This window comes from Hyla sarda, chromosome 1 (assembly GCF_029499605.1).
Source record: "Hyla sarda isolate aHylSar1 chromosome 1, aHylSar1.hap1, whole genome shotgun sequence".
Lineage (NCBI taxonomy): Eukaryota > Metazoa > Chordata > Amphibia > Anura > Hylidae > Hyla > Hyla sarda.
Genome location: NC_079189.1, coordinates 433,703,995 through 433,723,773, shown reverse-complemented (window position 1 = coordinate 433,723,773; position 19,779 = coordinate 433,703,995). Strand labels below are relative to the sequence as shown.

The 19,779-nt window shown below is 43.0% G+C and overlaps 1 protein-coding gene across 2 annotated transcripts in view; it reads left to right on the top strand.

Annotated features, from left to right (window-relative positions):
• Positions 1-16,541, top strand: part of RSPH14 (radial spoke head 14 homolog) — a 267,776-nt gene extending 251,235 nt beyond the window's left edge. For both annotated transcript variants that reach the window (XM_056530795.1, XM_056530801.1), the window contains exons 6-7: positions 15,885-16,021; positions 16,098-16,541. In XM_056530795.1, the coding sequence (XP_056386770.1) occupies positions 15,885-16,021; positions 16,098-16,336 (376 nt within the window). In that variant the 3' untranslated portion in view covers positions 16,337-16,541. The remainder of the gene's footprint in view (positions 1-15,884; positions 16,022-16,097) is intronic.
• The last annotated feature ends 3,238 nt before the right edge of the window (positions 16,542-19,779 follow it).

Here is a 19,779-nt window from a genome sequence, read left to right as displayed (position 1 = left end):
CAATGGGCCCACCAAAACCACATTGGGCTGTATGTCGTTTGATGATGTACAGCCCAAAGGAGAACTGAAAATGGGGTAGGAATGCAGCCTAAGAACCATAAAACTCAATAAACAGAGCAGAATGAGGGCTTGTTTTGTGAAAAACTAATACCAGTACATTTTAAATGCCCCCCTTCATTATACCATAAAATGTGCTTTGTATTGTGTGGATGGAAATGGAAAATAAAACACAATTCTACACGTTTTAAGGGGATTTTTTTTTCACAACATTTATCAGTCAAACTGACATGTTAAATCTATTCTTCAGCTCATTAAATTACAGTAATAACCAGTTAATATTGTTTTTGCTATGTTTTACTACTTTACTTTTACCTTTTAAGGTTGTGTGGTGAGGGGTTTGATGGAGGGCAGATGTTATTACCCTAGGGGCAGATGGTATTAACCCCTTGTGTTCGGGATGCCAGGGCGTGGTTATCCTCTACACCACCCGAGGTATGGCAGCTGGCTCCTGGGCAAGGCGCGGGGCAAATAATCACTCCGATGCAAGGTTTCTGTACAACGGCAGCTTTACTGAGGCAGAGAGATATTAATGTCTTTTACAGCTCAGTTAGACCCAAGGAGATAACCAATGACTTTAGAAGACTTGCGGGCTCGCTGGGACTTGTAGTGGATTTGGAATCAATTATGCAGTCCCATGCTAACTTTAGACTTGACTATGACTGACTAGACTTCTCCCCTGTGGTTGCTTACCAGGTTTTGACTTTCACCTGTAGGGGGTTCACTGTAGATGGAAGCATGGCTGCATGGTTAGGCCTTGGTCTCCTTCAGGACACCAGACACTCTAAGGTTTTGACTGTACTGCTCCTCAGCATGCATAGAACTCATCTCAGAATTGAACTAGCTAGCTCCTTCTCAGTATATAAGGGAGCAATTTGGAGGACTCCCATAGGTCACCTACAAGTCACCTGGTCATTGGCACCTTCCCTAGTTACACAGACTTAGCAACAACAGTTAAAGGCACATTAACATGAATGTAATACATTAACTCTTTAGGTAATAGAAGGTGTGACGATAGTTCTGAGGAGCGTAGGGGCCAGGGGACTGGGACTGAGTCCACTTGAAAGGACCTAAGGGGTACAGAAGGGCCACTTCTGTACTGGGTCACCACAGATGTAAACCAGGGCATAAATGTACATCCTTCTGCGTTAAGTGAGTTGAAGGAGCTGGGCTCGCTTCATTACAGTCACTGTCGGCTACTATCAGTAGCTGTACACTCACCACTAGTGACAGCCGCTGCTTGTTATTAACCCTTTAGAGGCCATGATCAATGCCAATTACGGTTTCTCAAGTGTAAAATCATCCATCCCGGCTAGCTCAGGGGTTTTATCTAATCCCCACGACATGATCAATGGGGTAGGATAAGATAAAATGGCAGTGGAGGGTCCCCTTACCTGCCTCTTTCTCGGCTCTCCAGTGATGCTGCATAGAAGATCTAGGCTGTGGAGCACTGATCTCACTGTTCAATGCTGTTCAATAACATAGCATTGAACAGTGAATGCAATAATTCTAATGATTCTAATGATTCCATGTAAAAGTCCCCTATGAGAACTTAAAAAGTGTAAAACAAAAAATATATATTTTTAAATTATATTAACCTCTTCAGGACACCGGGCGTATGCATACGCCCTGCATCCCGAGTCCTTAAGGACGTGGGGCGTATGCATACGCCCGTGGGAATCCCGGTCCCCGCCGCTAGCCGGTTGGGGACCGGACCGGGATGCCTGCTGAAATCATTCAGCAGGCATCCCGGCACATCGCCCAGGGGGGTCCTGAGACCCCCCATGTCCGCGATCGCAGAAAATTGCATGTCAATTCAGACATGCGATTTTCTGCTATTCCGGGCTGATCGGGTCTCTGGTGACCCGATCACCTGGAAAATAGGGATAATCGGAGCTGTCAGTGACAGCCCCGATCATCCTGATGGCTAGGAGCGAGGTAGCAGGGCTGCGATCTCCTCCTATCCCCTGCCATTGGTCAGAACTGATTCTGACCAATGGCAGCACAGGACAGTGGGTTGCCATGGCAACCCCCGTTCTGTCCACCCCTGGATGTCATGGGGAACGTGGGGAGAAGATGGAGGCCGGTACCTGCAGGAGAAGATGCGTGGGGACCCCCGATCGTCACTGGAGACAGGCACAGGTAGGGAAATGACGGTGGGGGGGTGGTTGGTGGTCAAATGAGAGTGAAAGTAAAGTGATCTTTACTGTGGCAACCACTAGGCTAAAGCTGTCTGGGCATGCTGGGAGTTGTTGTTTTGCAACATCTGGAAGGTCACAGTTTGGAGACCACTGTTACAGTGGTGCCCAAACGGTAGCCCTCCAGATGTTGCCAAACTACAACTCTCAGCATGCCTAGACTGCCCAGGCATGCTGGGAGTTGTAGTTCTGTAACATCTGTCCCTTCAGATTTAGCAATTTTCATGAAATTTTAGAAAATTGCTGCTCTACTTTGAAGCTCTCTTCAAAAAGCAAAAATGTCCATTTTATGATGCCAACATAAAGTGGACATATAGTATTTGTGAATAAAAAAAAAATTTATTTGGAATATCCATTTTCCTTACAAGCAGAGAGCTTCAAAGTTAGAAAAATGCAAAATTTTCATGACATTTTTGGATTTTTCAGCAAAAAAGGATGCAAGTAACGCCGAAAATTTACCACCAAAATAAAGTAGAATATGTCCCGAAAAAAAAATCTCAGAATCCGAATATTCGGTAAAAGCGTTTTCGAGTTATTAATTCGTAAAGCGAACGTGGTCAGAATTGCGAAAAAGGGCTCAGTCCTTAAGGTGAAAAAGGGCTGCGTCCTTAAGGGGTTAAACCCCCTTCCCCTAATAAAAATAAATAAAATCACCATTACTTTTTCCACTCCCAAATTTTTTTTTTATAACAAACATATTTAATATAGCTGCATGTGTAATTGTATAAACTATTAAAATATAAGATTTATGATGCCACACAGTAAATGGTAAAGGTAAAAAAAATTACCAAACACTAAAAATAGAGATTTTTAATCCCATCGTATATTAGAAAAAAGTGCGATCAAAAAGTCCCATCGAAACAAGAATAGTACAGATAAAAACTAAAGATCACAGCCCCATATACAGAAAAATATAAAAATTATAGGGGTCAGATAAGGACAGTTTAAGGCATACTGATATTGTTATTAAAAAAAAGGTAATTTTTTTTTTTTAAGTAGTAGAATAATAGAAAAGCTATATTAATTGGGTATCATTTTAGTTGTATTGACCTACAGAAAAAAGAAAGCATGGCATTTTACCATAAAGTGTACTGCATGAAAAACCAAAAACCCCAAAAGTTGCAAAATTGTGGTTTTCTTCTCCCCCCCGCCACACACACACAAATTATGTTTTTTTGTTTGTGCTATACATTTTATGGTAAATTAACCTCTTAAAGGGGTATTCCAGGCCAAAACTTTTTTTTTATATATCAACTGGCTCTGGAAAGTTAAACAGATCTGTAAATTACTTCTATTAAAAAATCTTAATCCTTCCAATAGTTATTAGCTTCTGAAGTTGAGTTGTTGTTTTCTGTCTAACTGCTCTCTGATGACTCACGTCCCGGGAGCTGTGCAGTTCCTATGGGGATATTCTCCCATCATGCACAGCTCCCGGGACGTGACATCATCATTGAGCAGTTAGACAGAAAACTTCAGAAGCTAATAACTATTGGAAGGATTAAGATTTTTTAATAGAAGTAATTTGCAAATCTGTTTAACTTTCCGGAGCCAGTTGATATATATAAAAAAAAGGTTTTCCCTGGATTACCCCTTTAAGGACTGAGGGCATATCCATACGCCCCTGTTTTAAAGTCCTTAAAGGGGTACTCCGCCCCTGGCATCTTATCCCCTATCCAAAGGATAGGGGATAAGATGTTAGGTCACCAAGGTCCCTCTGCTGGGGACCCCGGGGATCGCCGCTGCGGCACCCCGCCATCATTACTGCACAGAGCGAGTTCGCTCTGTGCGTAATGATGGGCGATACAGGGGCCGGAGCAGCGTGACGTCATGGCTCCACCCCTCATGACATCACGGCCCGTCCCCTTAATGCAAGTCTATGGCAGGGGGCGTGGTGACCCCTCCCATAGACTTGTATTGACGGGGGCGGGCCGTGATGTCACGAGGGGCGGAGCCGTGACGTAACAATGCTCCGGCCCCTGTATTGCCCGTCATTACGTGCAGAGCAATCTCGCTCTGCGCAGTAATGATAGCGGGGTGCTGCAGCAGCCATCCCCGGGGTCCCCAGCAGCGGGACCCCGGCGATCTGACATCTTATCCCCTATCCTTTGGATAGGGGATAAGATGTCTAGGGGCGGAGTGCCCCTTTAAGGACTGAGGGCGTATGGGTACGCCCGTGGGAATTTCGGTCCCCGACGCTAGCCGGTCAGTGACCAGACCGGGATGCCTACTGAAATCATTCAGCAGGCATCCTGGCACATCTCCGAGGGGTGTCCTGAGGATCCCCCATATCGGCGACCGCCGCAGCTCACCGGTAAATACTAACCGGCGATTTGCAGCGTTTCCGGGTCGTCTGGGTCACGTGTGACCCGATGACCCAGATAAGGATGATGATCAGTGGTGTAATATACACCACCAATCATCATCCGTACAGTACTGGGAGGAGGCAGTGATGCCATCCCCCCAGTACAGCAGTGATTGGGCGGCCGCAGTGGGGAGGGGGGAGGTAGGTGCAGGAGCACGTTGCTCCATTCTGCCCACCATTTCTGAGAGATCCGGTGTGCAGGACGGAGCCCTGTATTGCCATCTCCCCCTCATAGTCCAAAAAGTGTTCATAAGTGCCCCCTTTCTGTGGCTCCTTGGCACAGAAAGCAGCCAGGGACAGCTTAGATTAGGTAGGGACAGTTGGGAGTTAAAAAAAAAAGTTTTTTGGGGCGTACCATCTGTAGGTGTCTGCAGGTCCGTAATACCTATAGCTGTGTGACCCCGGCCCTACAGGGTCGCTGCGGTCTGCCCCCAGCATTTTTTTTGGGGGGGGGGCGCAGACCTTTTTTTTTGTGGTCCCGTAGTACTGATGAGCGTTTTTTTGTGGTGAAGGCGCTTTTTCGGGGATTAAATTGTCTTTTTTATTTTATTTTTTGCACCTATAGGCGGTCCGTGCCACCAGTAGCAGGCCTGTGCCGTGTGAACGGACCGTACCTGTGTGTGCGGCCTGCCCCACCCCTGTCAGTGATTTATCACCAGCCATCACTGTTCTGGGCTGAGTGGCCAGACCCCCCACTGACTTCTGCGCCCCCTGCCGCCACCAAACACTAATTAGTGTGCACACCACTGATTAGGTAAACGCTTTTTTTGGCACAGGGTTTTTTGCGCTAGAAGTCTTTTTATTTTTTAAGTTTCTTTTTCTTTTTTTTGTTTAGTTTTATATTTTTGTTCTTAGGGCGGGTTAGTTAGGTTAGGTAAGGGCGGGTAAGGGTAGGAAGTCTCGCACCACACCACACACAGAACACACACCATTAAAGTTTTCCCCCCACATATATACACTTCACGTCCCATTAGAGAAGGGAAATGGCCCGCAGGGCGTTTTCAGCGGAGAAGGCGTATTCCTTATTTGCCTACGACTCTGAAAGCACATCAGAGGACAAGGAAGACCCCACCTTTCTTATTTCCTCATCATCTTCTGATGATGAGCCACCAAGGTGGCAGACACCCCGCCTCCTCTGCTCCTGACCCTGTGCTCCATGCTAGTATGAATCCCCCTGGCGCTCATACTAGTCAAGCCCCCCAGCCAAGTTTACTAGAAATTGGGCTACAAATTTTGTGGAGCATTTTTTCCCTTACTACTTGTGAAACTAACAAAATGTTGGTTTATACCAGCAATTTAGTATTAAAAATCTAATTTTGCACTTTTACGGCCCACTGTTCAAAAAACCTGTGAGGTGTAAGTACTCACTGTAACCATTGTTACGTTCCTGGAGGGGTCTAGTTTCCAAAATGGTGTCACATGTGGGGGGGTTTCTGCTGTTCTGGCTCCATGGGAGGTTTGTAAATGCACGTGGCCCCCGGACTTCAATTTCAGCAAAATTTTCTCTCCAAAAGTCCAGTGGCGCTCCTTCTGTTATGAGACCTGTAGTGCGCCAGCAGAGCACTTAACATCCACATATGGGGCATTTTCTTAATCGGAGAAATTGGGCTTCAGATTTTGGGGTCCATTTTCTCCAATTACACCATGTGGAAATGAAAAATTTGGACTAACACCATAATTTTAGTGTTAAAAATCAAATTTTTCACTTTTACGGGCCACTGTTCAAAGAACCTGTGAGGTGTAAGTACTCACTGTAATCCTTGTTACATTCCTGGAGGGGTCTAGTTTCCAAAATGGTGTCACATGTGGGGGGTTTCTGCTGTTCTGGCATCATGTGAGGTTTGAAAATGCACATGGCCCCCGACTTCAATTTCAGCAAAATTCTCTCTCCAAAAGTCCAATGGCGCTCCTTCTGTTCTGAGACCTGTAGTGCGCCAGCAGAGCACTTAGCTTCCACATATGGGGTGTTTTCTTAATCGGGAGAAATTGGGGTTCAAATTTTGGGGTAAATGTTCTCCTATTACCCCTTGTGAAGAAGAAAAATTTGGGGTAACACCATAATTTTAGTGTTAAAAACCAAAATATTTTGGACTTTGGAATTTTTGTGATTTGGACTTTTAATAGGGAAAGGGTTAAATTAAATTTATTAACTTTTTTTTTACACTTTTTTTTGCAGTGTTATAGCTCCTATAGGGGCTATAACACGGCACACACTGATCTTTTACACTGATCACTGCAAACCCATTGCTTTGCATTGATCAGTGTTATCGGCGGTCAATTGCTCAAGCCTGCATCTCAGGCTTGGAGCAATCAATCGCCAAACGGACGTGCCGGAGGAAAGTAAGAGGACCTCCGCTCGCGTCCTAGCTGATCGGACCACCGCATTTTCACTGCGGTGGTTCCGATCAGCCCCACTGAGCAGCCGGGAAGCTTTTACTTCCGTTTTAGACACAGTGTTCAACTTTGAACACCGCGTCTAAAAGGTTAATAGTGCGTGGCACCCCGATCGCTGCCGCGCGCTATTAGCCCCGGTTCCCGTTACATGCCAGGACCGACCCGATATGACACAGGGTCACAGCGTAAATATACGTCCTTGGTCGTTAAGGGGTTGAAGGGGTACTCCGGTGGAAAACATTATTTTTTTTTAAATCAACTGGTGCCAGAAAGTTAAACAAATCTGTAAATGACTTCTATTAAAAAATCTTTACCCTTCCAGTACTTATTAGCAGCTGTATGCTACAGAGAAAATTCTTTTTTTTTTTAATTTCTTTTTTGTCTTCTCCACAGTGCTCTCTGCTGACACCTGATGCCCATATCAGGAACTGTCCAGAGCAGGAGAAAATCTCCATGCTGCTCTGGACAGTTCCTGACATGGACAGAGGTGTCAGCAGAGAGTACTGTGGACAAGACAAAAAAGACATTCAAAAAGAAAATAATTTCCTCTGTAGCATACAGCTGCTAAAAAGTACTGAAAGGATTAAGATTTTTTAATAGAAGTAATTTACAAATCTGTTTAACTTTCTAACACCACTTCATTTAAAAAAAGTTTTTCACCAGAGTACCCCTTTAACCTCTTGGAGACGCAGGGCGCATGCATACGCCCTGCATCCCCGATCCTTAAGGACTCAGGGCGTACCTGACCCCGCATCACACCGGGTTGGTCCCGGCTGCTAGTCATAGCCGGGACCCTGGGCTAACAGCGCGCGGCACCGATCGTTGTGCCGCACGCTATTAACCCTTCAGACGCGGCAGTCAACTTTGACCGCCGCTTCTGAAAGTGAAAGTAAACGCTTCCCGGCAGCTTAGTCAGGCTGATCAGGACATCGCGATAAAATCGGGATGTTCCGATCAGCTGGGACGCAGGCGAAGGTCTCCTTACCAATCGGGGTTTGATTGCTCCAAGCCTGAGCTACAGGCTTGAGCAATCGAGCCCCTATCTCACTGATCCATGCAAAGCTATGACTTTGCAGGGATCAGCATAGGAGATCAGTGTGTGCAGTGTTATAGGTCCCTATGGGAGCTATAACACTGCAAAAAAAAAGTGAAAAAAAAAGTTAACAAAGGTCATTTAACCCCTTCCCTAATAAAAGTTTGAATCACCCCCCTTTTCCCATAAAAAATAAATAAACACATGTGGTATCGCCGCGTGTAGAAATGTCCGAACTATAAAAATATATTGTTAAAAATATATTGTTAATTAAATCACACGGTCAATAGCGTACGCGCAAAAAAATTCCAAAGTGCAAAATAGCGTATTTTTGGTCACTTTTTATATCATGAAAAATGAATAAAAAGCAATCAAAAAGTCTGATCAATACAAAAATGGTACCGATAAAAACTTCAGAACACGGCGCAAAAAATGAGCCCGTATGCGGAAAAATAAAAAAGTTATAGGGGTTAGAAGATGAGAATTTTTAACATAGAAATTTTCCTGCATGTAGTTATGATTTTTTTCCGAAGTACGACAATATCCAAACTATATAAGTAGGGTATCATTTTAACCATATGGACCTACAGAATAAAGAGAAGGTGTTATTTTTACCGAAAAATGCCCTACGAAGAAACGGAAGCCCCCAAAATTTACAAAATGACATTTTTTCTTCAATTTTGTCGCACAATTAATAATTTTTCCATTTTGCCGTTGATTTTTGGGTAAAATGACTAATGTCACTGCAAAGTAGAATTAGTGGCGCAAAAAATAAGCCATCATATGGAATTTTATGTGCAAAATTGAAAGCGTTATGATTTTTAGAAGGTGATGAGGAAAAAATGAAAATGCAAAAACGGAAAAACGCTGAGTCCTTAAGGTGAAAATGGTCTGAGTCTCTAAGGGGTTAAACATACATTTCTGAACCATCATTTCTTAGATCCCAAGTGCTCTTAGGATAGAGAAGTGTAAACAGACATAATACTTTAAAGAAGGACCTACATAAGTGAGATTATAATGGAGCGTTAACAGTGTAGTTTATGGCTTGTTTTCCACATGTCATGCTGTCTGCTTGAATCTATATTACATATAGCACACACATTTGTAAGACGTTCTCTTTGTAAATTACTACCACAGTCCAGTGTGCTTTATTAGCGCTATGAGACCCATTGCCATAAAAGTTATTATGTAACTAATTGATGTATTAAGTGTGTTGAATGTTTGCTATTCATTGCAGGAACTCTGGATTCAGGTTATCAACATATTCTGTTTAGCAAATAATTACTTGATACAATCATAATTACTTGTAGACAAGAGGTAGAACCCTTGAGGTTTGGCCGCATTGTTTTTATCAAAGCAATTATATAAATATTCATTTTTAACTGCAGTAAACAACTAGTGGTTAACGGGGTTTCCTGGGACTCTTTAATTGATAACCTATCCTCAAGATACACCTGGTACTCCCATTGATTAGTTGTTCTGCAGAGCCGAGGCACCAGCCTGCAGCACATTGCTCTGGACATTGTGTACTGGCTGTGCCAGGTTACTGCAGCTAGGCTTCCATTCACTTTACTGTGAGAGAAGCTGAAGTAACCCAACATGGCCACTACGCAAGAATGGAGCTGTCTGCTTCCAGCTCTGTTCACTGTGTACATCCAGACATAGTGGCTCTGACAAACAACTTCACCCTACAGACCACATATTAACCCCTTAAGGAACAGGCCAATTTTCACTGTAGGACCAGAGCGTTTTTTGCACATCTGACCACTTTCACTTTAAGCAATAATAACTCTGGAATGCTTTTACCTATCATTCTGATTCCGAGACTGTTTTTTCGTGACATATTCTACTTTATGTTATTGGTAAAATTTTGTTGATACTTGCATCGTTTCTTAGTGAAAAATTCCCAAATTTGATAAAATTTTTTTACATTTTGCATTTTTCTAACTTTGAAGCTCTCTGCTTGTAAGGAAAATAGACATTCCAAATAAATTATATTTTGATTCACAAATACAATATGTCTACTTTATGTTTGCATCATAAAGTTGACATGTTTTTACTTTTGGAAGACACCAGAGGGCTTCAAAGTTCAGCAGCAATTTTCCAATTCTTCACAAAATTTTCAAAATCAGAATTTTTCATGGACCAGTTCAGTTTTGAAGTGGATTTGAAGGGCTTTCTTATTAGAAATAGCCCACAAATGACCCAATTATAAAAACTGCACCCCTCAAAGTATTCAAAATGACTTTCAGTAAGTGTGTTAACCCTTTAGGTGTTTCACAGGAATAGCAGCAAAGTGAAGGAGAAAATTTAAAATCTTAATTTTTTACACTCGCATGTTCTTGTAGACCCAGTTTTTGAATTTTTACAAGGGGTAAAAGGAGAAAAATCCTCTCAAAATTTGTAACCCAATTTCTCTCGAGTAAGGAAATACCTCATATGTGGATGTCAAGTGTTCGGCGGGCGCAGTAGAGGGCTCAGAAGGTAAGGAGCGACAATGGGATTTTGGAAAGTGAATTTTGCTGAAATGGTTTTTGGGGGGCATGTCACATTTAGGAAGCCCCTATGGTGCCAGAACAGCAGAAAACCCCCCACATGGCATACAATTTTGGAAACTACACCCCTCAAGGCACGTAACAAGAGGTCTAGTGAGCCTTTAAACCCCACAGGTGTTTGATGACTTTTTGTTAAAGTCGGATGTGTAAATGAAAAAAAAAAATTTCCACAAATTTACCATTTTTATAAAGGGTAATGGGAGAAAATGCCCCCCAAAATTTGTAACCCCATCTCTTCTGAATATGGAAATACCCCATGTTAGGACGTAAAATGCTCTGCGGGCGAACTACAATGCTCAGAAGAGAAGGAGTCATATTTGGCTTTTGGAAAGCAAATTTTGCTGAAATGGTTTTGGGGGGGGGGGGGCATGTCGCATTTAGGAAGCCCCTATGGTGCCAGAACAGCAAAAATACCCACATGGCATACTATTTTGGAAACTGCACCCCTCAAGGAACTTAACAAGGGGTCCAGTGAGCCTTAACACCCCACAGGTGTTTCATGACTTTTTGTTAACGTTGGATGTGTAAATGAAAAAAATATATTTTTCACTGGTTTTTCCCCAAATTTTACATTTTTACAAGGGGTAATAGTAGAAAATTACCCCCAAAATATGTAACCCCATTTCTTCTGAGTATGGACATACCCCATGTGTGGACGTCAAGTGCTCTGCGGTTGAACTACAATGCTCAGAAGAGGAGTAGCGCCATTGAGCTTTTGAAGAGTGAATTTGTTTGGAAGTCAGGGGCCATGTGCGTTTACAAAGCCCCCCGTGGTGCTAGAACAGTGGGCCCCCCCACATGTGACCCCATTTTGGAAACTACACCCCTCACAGAATTTAATAAGGAGTGCAGTGAGCATTTACACCCCACTGGCGTTTGACAGATCTTTGGAACAGTGGGCTGAGCAAATGAAAAATAAAATTTTTCATTTTCACAGACCACTGTTCCAAAAATCTGTCAGACCCCTGTGGGGCGTAAATGCTCACTGTACCCCTTATTACATTACGTGAGGGGTGTAGTTTCTAAAATGGGGTCACATGTTGGGGGGTCCACTGTTCTGGTACCATGGGGGCTTTGTAAACACATGTGGCCTTCAATTCCGGACAAATTTTCTCTTCAAAATCCCAATGGCGCTCCTTCTCTTCTGAGCATTGTAATGCGCCCGCAGAGGACTTTACATCCACATATGGGGTATGTTCTTACTCAGAAGAAATGGGGCTACAAATTTTGGGGGGCTTTTTTCCTATTTTCCCTTGTGAAAATGAAAAATTTAGGGTAACACCAGCATTTTAGTGAAATATATATATATTTTTTTTTCTCATCCAACTTTAATGAAAATTCGTCAAACACCTGTGGGGTGTTAAGGCTCACTATACCTCTTGTTACGTGTTCCGTGAGGGGTGTAGTTTCCAAAATGGGGGTCACATGTCGGTATTTATTTTTTTGCGTTTATGTCAGTACCGCTGTAAAATCAGCCACCCCTGTGCAAATCACCAATTTAGGCCTCAAATGTACATGGTGCGCTCTCACTCCTAAGCCTTGTTGTGCGCCCCCCCGAGCATTTTACGCCCATATATGGGGTATTTCCGTACTCAGGAGAAATTGCGTAACAAATTTTGGGGTCTTTTTTTCCTTTTACCTCTTGTGAAAATAAAAAGTATGGGGCAACACCAGCATGTCAGTGTAAATTTTTATTTTTTATTTTACACTAACAGGCTGGTGTAGACCCCAACTTTTCTTTTTCATAAGGGGTAAAAGGAGAAAAAGCCCCCAAAATTTGTAGTGCAATTTCTCCCGAGTACGGAGATACCCCACATGTGGCACTAAACTGTTTCCTTGAAATACGACAGGCCAAAGTGAGAGAGCGCCATGCGCATTTGAGGACTAAATTAGGGATTGCATAGGGGTGGACATAGCGGTATTCTCCGACAGTGATTCCCAAACAAGGTGCCTCCAGCTGTTGCTAAACTCCCAGCATGCCTGGACAGTCAGTGGCTGTCCGGAAATGCTGGGAGTTGTTGTTTTGCAACAGCTGGAGGCTCCGTTTTGGAAACACTGCCGTACAATACATTTTTCATTTTTATTGGGGGGGACAATGTAAGGGGGTGTATATGTTGTGTTTTAACCTTCATTATGTGTTAGTGTAGTGTAGTGTTTTTAGGGTACATTCACACTGGCAGCGGTTTACAGTAAGCTTACCGCTAGGAGTATGCGATGCGGCGAAAAATTTGCCGCAGCTCATACTTGAAGCAGGAAACTTACTGTAAACCTGCCCGTGTGAATGTACCCTGTACGTTCACATGGGGGGGGGAGCAAACCTCCAGCTGTTTCAAAACTACAACTCCCAGCATGTACTGACAGACCGTGCATGCTGTGAGTTGTAGTTTTGCAACAGCTGGAGGCACACTGGTTGGAAAACCTTCAGTTAGGTTCTGTTACCTAACTCAGTATTTTCCAACCAGTGTGCCTCCAGCTGTTGCAAAAGTACAACTCCCAGCATGTACTGATCGCCGAAGGGCATGCTGGGAGATGTAGTTATGCATAAGCTGGAGGTACGCAACAACAACTCCCAGCATGCAGAGACAGCTGTTTGCTGTTTGGGCATGCTGGGAGTTGCAGTTTTGCAAAATCTGTAGGGCTACAATTTAGAAATCTCCAAACTGTGGACCTCCAGCTGTTGCAAAACTACAAATCCCAGCATGCCCAGACAGCAAACTGCAACATCTGGAGGGCTACAGTAAGAGACCACTGCCAGTGATATCCAAACTGTGGCCCTCCAGCTGTTGCAAAACTACAAATCCCTGCATGCCCAAACAGCTGTCTGGGCATGCTGGGAGTTGTAGTTTTGCAACATCTGGAGGGTTACAGTTTAGAGACCACTGTATAGTGGTCTCAAACTGTGCCCTCCAGATGATGCTAGGCAACTTACCGGCTTCCGTCGGATTCAGGGAGCCTGCTACACGACATCGCCGGACTCCGATCTCCTCCACCGATCGTCGCCCGCAGCCTCGCCCGCGGGGTAAGTGGATCTTCGGCACCGGTCCTCTGTCGTTTCCCCGTCCTGCCCCACCTATTGTGGGTGGGCAGGACGGGGTAACCGAAAGTAAAGCCCCCCCGCCCCCGATCTGCTATTGGTGGTCGCGTCTAGACCACCAATAGCAGGGATCGGAAGGGTGGCACCCCTGCCCCCTTACTCCTATGCCTTCAGGGGGATCGTGGGTGTCTTGGACAACCGCGATCCCCCTTATTTTCCGGGTCACCATAGACCTCTATGACCCGGAATCGGCGCAAATCACAAGTGTGAATTCACTTGCGATTTGCGCTGATTGCCGACTTGGGGGGGTCTGATGACCCCCCTGGGCATTTGCGCCGGGTGCCTGCTGATAGATATCAGCAGTCACCCCCGTCCGGTCCCCGCCCGGCGCGCGGCAGGGACCGAAATTCCCACGGGCGTACAGATACGCCCTTGGTCCTTAAGTACCAGGGAGCAAAGGCGTACCTGTACGCCCTTGGTCCTTAAGGGGTTAAAGGGGTTATCCAGGAAAAAAGTTTTTTCTTCTTCATATATATCAACTGGCTCCAGAAAGTTAAACAGATTCGTAAATGACTTCTATTAAATGTTTTTAATCCTTTCAGTACTTATGAGCTGCTGAAGTTGAGTTGTTCCTTGAGCCACTCTTGAGGGCACTGTCTAAGTAGCCCACCTAGCTTTCACTCTTTACCCCCATAAGGAAATCAGAGACTTTGCTGTGGAAATCTAACAGAAGAGACACCAGAGCAAAGCCCTAAGAGTTAGGCAGAAACCGTTTCAGGTACAGACTGAGGTCTTGGGCTGACAGTGTACAGATGTTGTCAGGGACAAGCAGACATGCCAGGAAAGGCAGCACAGATTTGTACTCATCAGTGCGGGTCATACTCTGAAGAGCTAATATAGTAGAGGGGATCAGACAGAGAGTCTGGAAGGCTGGCAAAGGGCAAAGACAGAATAAGGAGCACTTAGCAGAACCACCTTCAGGAATTGTCAAAGGGACAGATTTTGGGTGTGCATGTTGGCCTTCTAAGGGGCTGAGACACGTGCACTCTATGAGTGGTAGTAGAAATGATAGGAGCATGGAAGAAGGCAGAAGGGAGGCCCATCCCAGAACATGCTTATGACAGATAACCCAGTGACTGTGTTTGCCTGGTAGCACCATACACCATTGGGGGAACAGCTGCCGGCATTAGAGCTGTTTTATGAGGGCTTTATGTATCACCAGTAAAGTACATGTCGCATGGCATTTACAGTGCAAAATCATAAAGACTAACCAAACAAAAGGCCCCTTTGTATGAAAGTGCATAGGGTGGTCTAACCTATGAAGGGAATTTTTGAAGGCTGAGCCACAAACATGGCACATTTGTTTCATTAGAGGACAGCACCATGAGGCACCATAAATGTAGCAAATAACTTAACGGTGAGTAGGGATGAACGGCATTGGCCATATTCGAATTCGTGATATTCATCCTACATTACCAAAATTTGCATATTCTCTATGCTCATTTTTTTCATGCAAAAATTCGTAATGAAATTTGCATAGTGCGCATGCTCGATTATATCTTTCACCTAAAAGAAGGGAGATATCAGTGTCCACTGGCTGGAAGTGACGATTTTCGTGGAAAAATCTAAAAACTAAAAAAAACTAATATTTGTCATCACGAATATATATCACTATATTCTAAATATTTGCAAAATTTCGAAGTGCCGATATTTGCAGTAAAAATTAGCATTTCGAATATTCGCGCTCAACACTAATGGTGAGAACATCTTGAGAAACAAAGTGTGCTTGGTGAGTGCCACATTTTTTATTGTTCTCGAGATTTTACTTTAGTCTTTGGACTTTATGTGTTAGAGCACCATCATTGGACCTATAAATACTGTGATCCATTGCAATGTGACCTACTGTATAGAATATTATTTTCACAATGTATGGTGTACAGCGTATATTACTGTTACTTAAAACATAAAGGATATGTCAGCTCATATTGGCATTCTTCTAGATGTAAAGAAACATTGAAAACCATCACTTTCCTTAGTTAAAATGCTTGCATTTTTTTGGGCCACATCATAAAAGCATGCTGATCCAGAAAAGCAGAATACATGTGAATATATTGAATGGGCAATTGAGAAATAAGGCTGCTCATCAGTCTTGATTTATAGCCTATAATTATACTTTTATTTTACTTCTCTGGAAAGTATTAAGTGTATTAAATGTTTGAATGTAACCTTTCACCCTCTTTTTCCCACACAGTGTGCCATTAGAAGGAAAAGAAAGTGTGTGCAAAGCTGAAGTAATTCCCTTACTGGTGCAGCTACTGGATGATAGTGATGCTGAGGTCAGAGCTAATGTTGCAGGGGCTTTGATGTACATTACCATCACTACTCAAGGTAAACCCTTGTTACGTATTAATGGGATAATCCTAAATTCCATCTCTGTCCTCTCACAATATTTTTCTTTTATCAGGCAAATATGCTGCCCTTCATTCTGGGGCCATCCCTAAACTGTTGGCTCTTGTTAAAGATAGTCACAGCAAGGTGCGACTGAACTGCCTCAAAGCATTAACAACCCTATCTGAGACTCCTGAGGGACGTAAAATACTTCTGCAGGATGTCAGTTTAATCCAAGGATGTATGGAGGACCACAGTGAAGCAGTAAGAAGAGCGGCTTCTATAGCAGTGAGAGTCATACAATGGAAACCATGAACCCAATTCTGGAACTGTCGACATCACATATCATCTTTATTATCTATTCCTGCAATAGATTAAAGGGGTTAGTAGAGTAGATAGGCCAGCTCACCACAGGTGGGTCCCATCCACAGCACGCAGGTGTATGGCAACACCAAAGATCCAATGGAAATAGAAACAAAAGCCACACAAATGGTGAACATGAAATGACGCATTTCAGGAGTTGCCGTCTTTGGTCATACAACATAGAGAGTGAAATTCTCTGGTTAAATAGAGGAAGTGACCAAGGGAAGATGGCAAACACCTGTCCCTTTACATAATAAAAGGTACCATAGTACACATGATACAAGAGAAATACATACGTGTCCTATTGCCATATATATTTGTCACATCATAATTGGTGTAGTATACTGACATATAGGCAAGAGGACATACAAAAGGAATGAACTGAATGAATGATCATGGATATATATTGGAAAACAGTAGAAATATCTACACAAGAATCATGAGAGTTGATATGGATCCAAAAAAAGAGGACAAATAAAAATAATAACCTATTGATAGTAGAGTAATGTATCCTGTCTTTTATTAAGTCCCCTAGGACCCGTGTGTCTAGGGTCATAATCCAAAATCTCTCTCATGCAAGTACTTTATGACAAAAATCATCACCTCTGTGTGGGAGCGTAACTCGCTCTATCCCTTGTACTTGTAAAGATGCCGTGCTGCCTGTATGACACTGTGCACAGTGCATGGATACAGCTGAGGTGTTGCGGGTATTGAAATGTGGGATATAGGAGAGGTGTTTCCGGATTCTAACCTTGAGTGGAGTAGTAGTGCATCCTACGTATTGTAACTTGCAGTCGGTACAAGAGATCAGGTATATATAACATGGGTAGTATTACAGTTCCCATATTGTTTTATATTGTATGATTTGCCTGTGGAATAAGATGTGAAACTGTTACCAGATTTAATGACCGAACAGCAAGCGCAAATATGGTGGCCGCATTTAAATGTGCCCACGTATCTTAGCCATGTAGGATCATGTTTGGTAGCACTGGAGAAAAGACTAGGGGACAATAGTTGTCCCAGTGTTGGTGCTCGTCTGGCTATACATCTATAGTCACCTGCTAAAACATATGAAAGTGCACGGACCGTAAGGATGAGTGGCATGAATTTATGTACTATTTTACAAATCTCGCCAAATTGAACGCTATACTGGGTAGAGAACATGATAGATTTTAATCAAATCCCTCCTATCTTTATTGGATACAATTTTAGAAGCTTGTTTGAGTGTCCAATCAGGATAACCCCTGTTTTGAAATCGAACACTAAGGTCATCCATTTCACATGTAAAGTCTGAACAATTACGGCGGGCAAGAATGGCCTCGCCCACAGGTACATTTTTTACCACATGGAATGGATGACATGAGTTAGCGTGTAACGTGGAGTTGACCGCTGTTTCCTTTCTGTGGGTAGTAGATATGATCTTATTGTTGAATACGTCACCTGTAAGGTTCAAATCAAGAAATGCAATGGTATTTTTGTGGAAAGTTAATGTAAAGGATAAATTATCTGAATTATTGTTAAGGTATGATGAAAAATCCCATGTCTTCTCTTCATCGGAATTCCACACGACAAGGACCATATATATGGACCATAATAAAGTATATGCTCTCTAAAAGGATTGTTCTCAGAAAACAAAAAAACACATCTCCCACCAACTCATATAGATATTGGCTAAAGATCAGGAGAATTTGGCACCCATGGCCACCGCGGTGATCTGCAGGTAGTACATCCCATCAAACATAAAATAAATGTGTTTTAACAGATAATCAATAACAAGTAGGATGTACTCCTGCAGATCAGCGGGGTAGGGAGAATACGTACTGAGAAACCATTGCAATGCAATTAGGGCCTTGTCGTGCGGAATTACCGAGTAGACAGAAGACATGTCGGCTGTTAACCAGGACATGGAATCTTGCCATACTTCATTATCAAGACTATAGAGTAAATGTTTAGTATTCTGAATAAAGCCTGATATGGTGGGGATCAGGGGTTTCTAAGAGGCTATCAACCCAAGCAGACATGTTCCCATTTAGACCACCTATACCAGCGACTATGGGTCGCATGGGTGGAGGAAAAATACATTTATGTGCTTTGGGGAATGAGTGAAAGATAGCGGTAGTTGGATGTGGCACCAATATGAAATCAGCTTCTCTTTCACTCAAAAAACCTCTAGAGATGCCGCATTGTACTATATCATATAAGGCATTGTGGAAAATATTGGTGGGATTACTGTAGAGGGGCCTGAACGTATAGGTAAATATAAATTGAGCTGTTTGTACATACTCCTGTCCAGAACCCCCCCCCCCCCTTATTTGCCTGTCTAATAATCAGGTCCTCCATATCCCTTAATTCACGTTCACACTGTATCAAATTATGGTGTATGTTTCGGGAGTGCCTAGGCAATGTAACTAATTCCCGTTCAATAGTTTCCTGAAAGGTGTCTAATATCGGAGTACCTGAAGTCACAGGATAAAAGGAAGGGTTCCATCATACCTTAACAATAATTTGGATAATTTATCCATTACATTAACTTTCCACAAAAATACCATTGCATTTCTTGATTTGAATCTTACAGGGGGGACATACTAAACCATAGGGTCATATCTACTACCCACAGAAAGGAAACGGCGGTCAACTCCCCGTTACACACTACTTCATGTCATCCCTTTCACATGGTAAAAAATGTACCTGTGGGCGAGGCCATTCGTGCCAAATTGTTCCAAATCTTTGGGCTTTGCACGTGAAATGGATGACCTTAGTGTTCGATTGCAAAACAGGGGTTATCCTGATTGGATTCTCAAACAAGCTTCTAAAATTATATCCAATAAAGATAGGAGGGATCTGATTAAGATCCTCCTAGTCTATACAATATTAAACAATATGTCTATATGTATTAAACAATATGTGAACTGTAATACTCCCCATGTTATATACCTGATCTCTTATACCGATTGCAAAACAATACGTAGGATACACTTCTACTCCACTCAAGGTTAGAATTCCGGAAACACCTCTCCGATATCCCACATTTCAATACCCGCAACACCTCAGCTGTATCCATGCACTGTGCATAGTGTCATGCAGGCAGAACAGCATCTTTACAAGTACAAGAGATAGAGCGAGTTACGCTCCCACACAAAGGTGGGGATTTTCATCAGAAAGTACTTGCATGAGAGATATTTAGATATTTTGGATTATGAGCCTAGACACACGGGTCCCTAGGGGACTTTAAAAAAGACAGGATACATTACTCTACTATCAATAGGTTATTATTTTCATTTGTCCTCTTTTTTGGATCCATATCAACTCTCATGATTCTTGTGTAGATATTACTACTGTTTTCCAATATATATCCGTGATCATTCATTCAGTTCATTCCTTTTGAATGTTCTCTT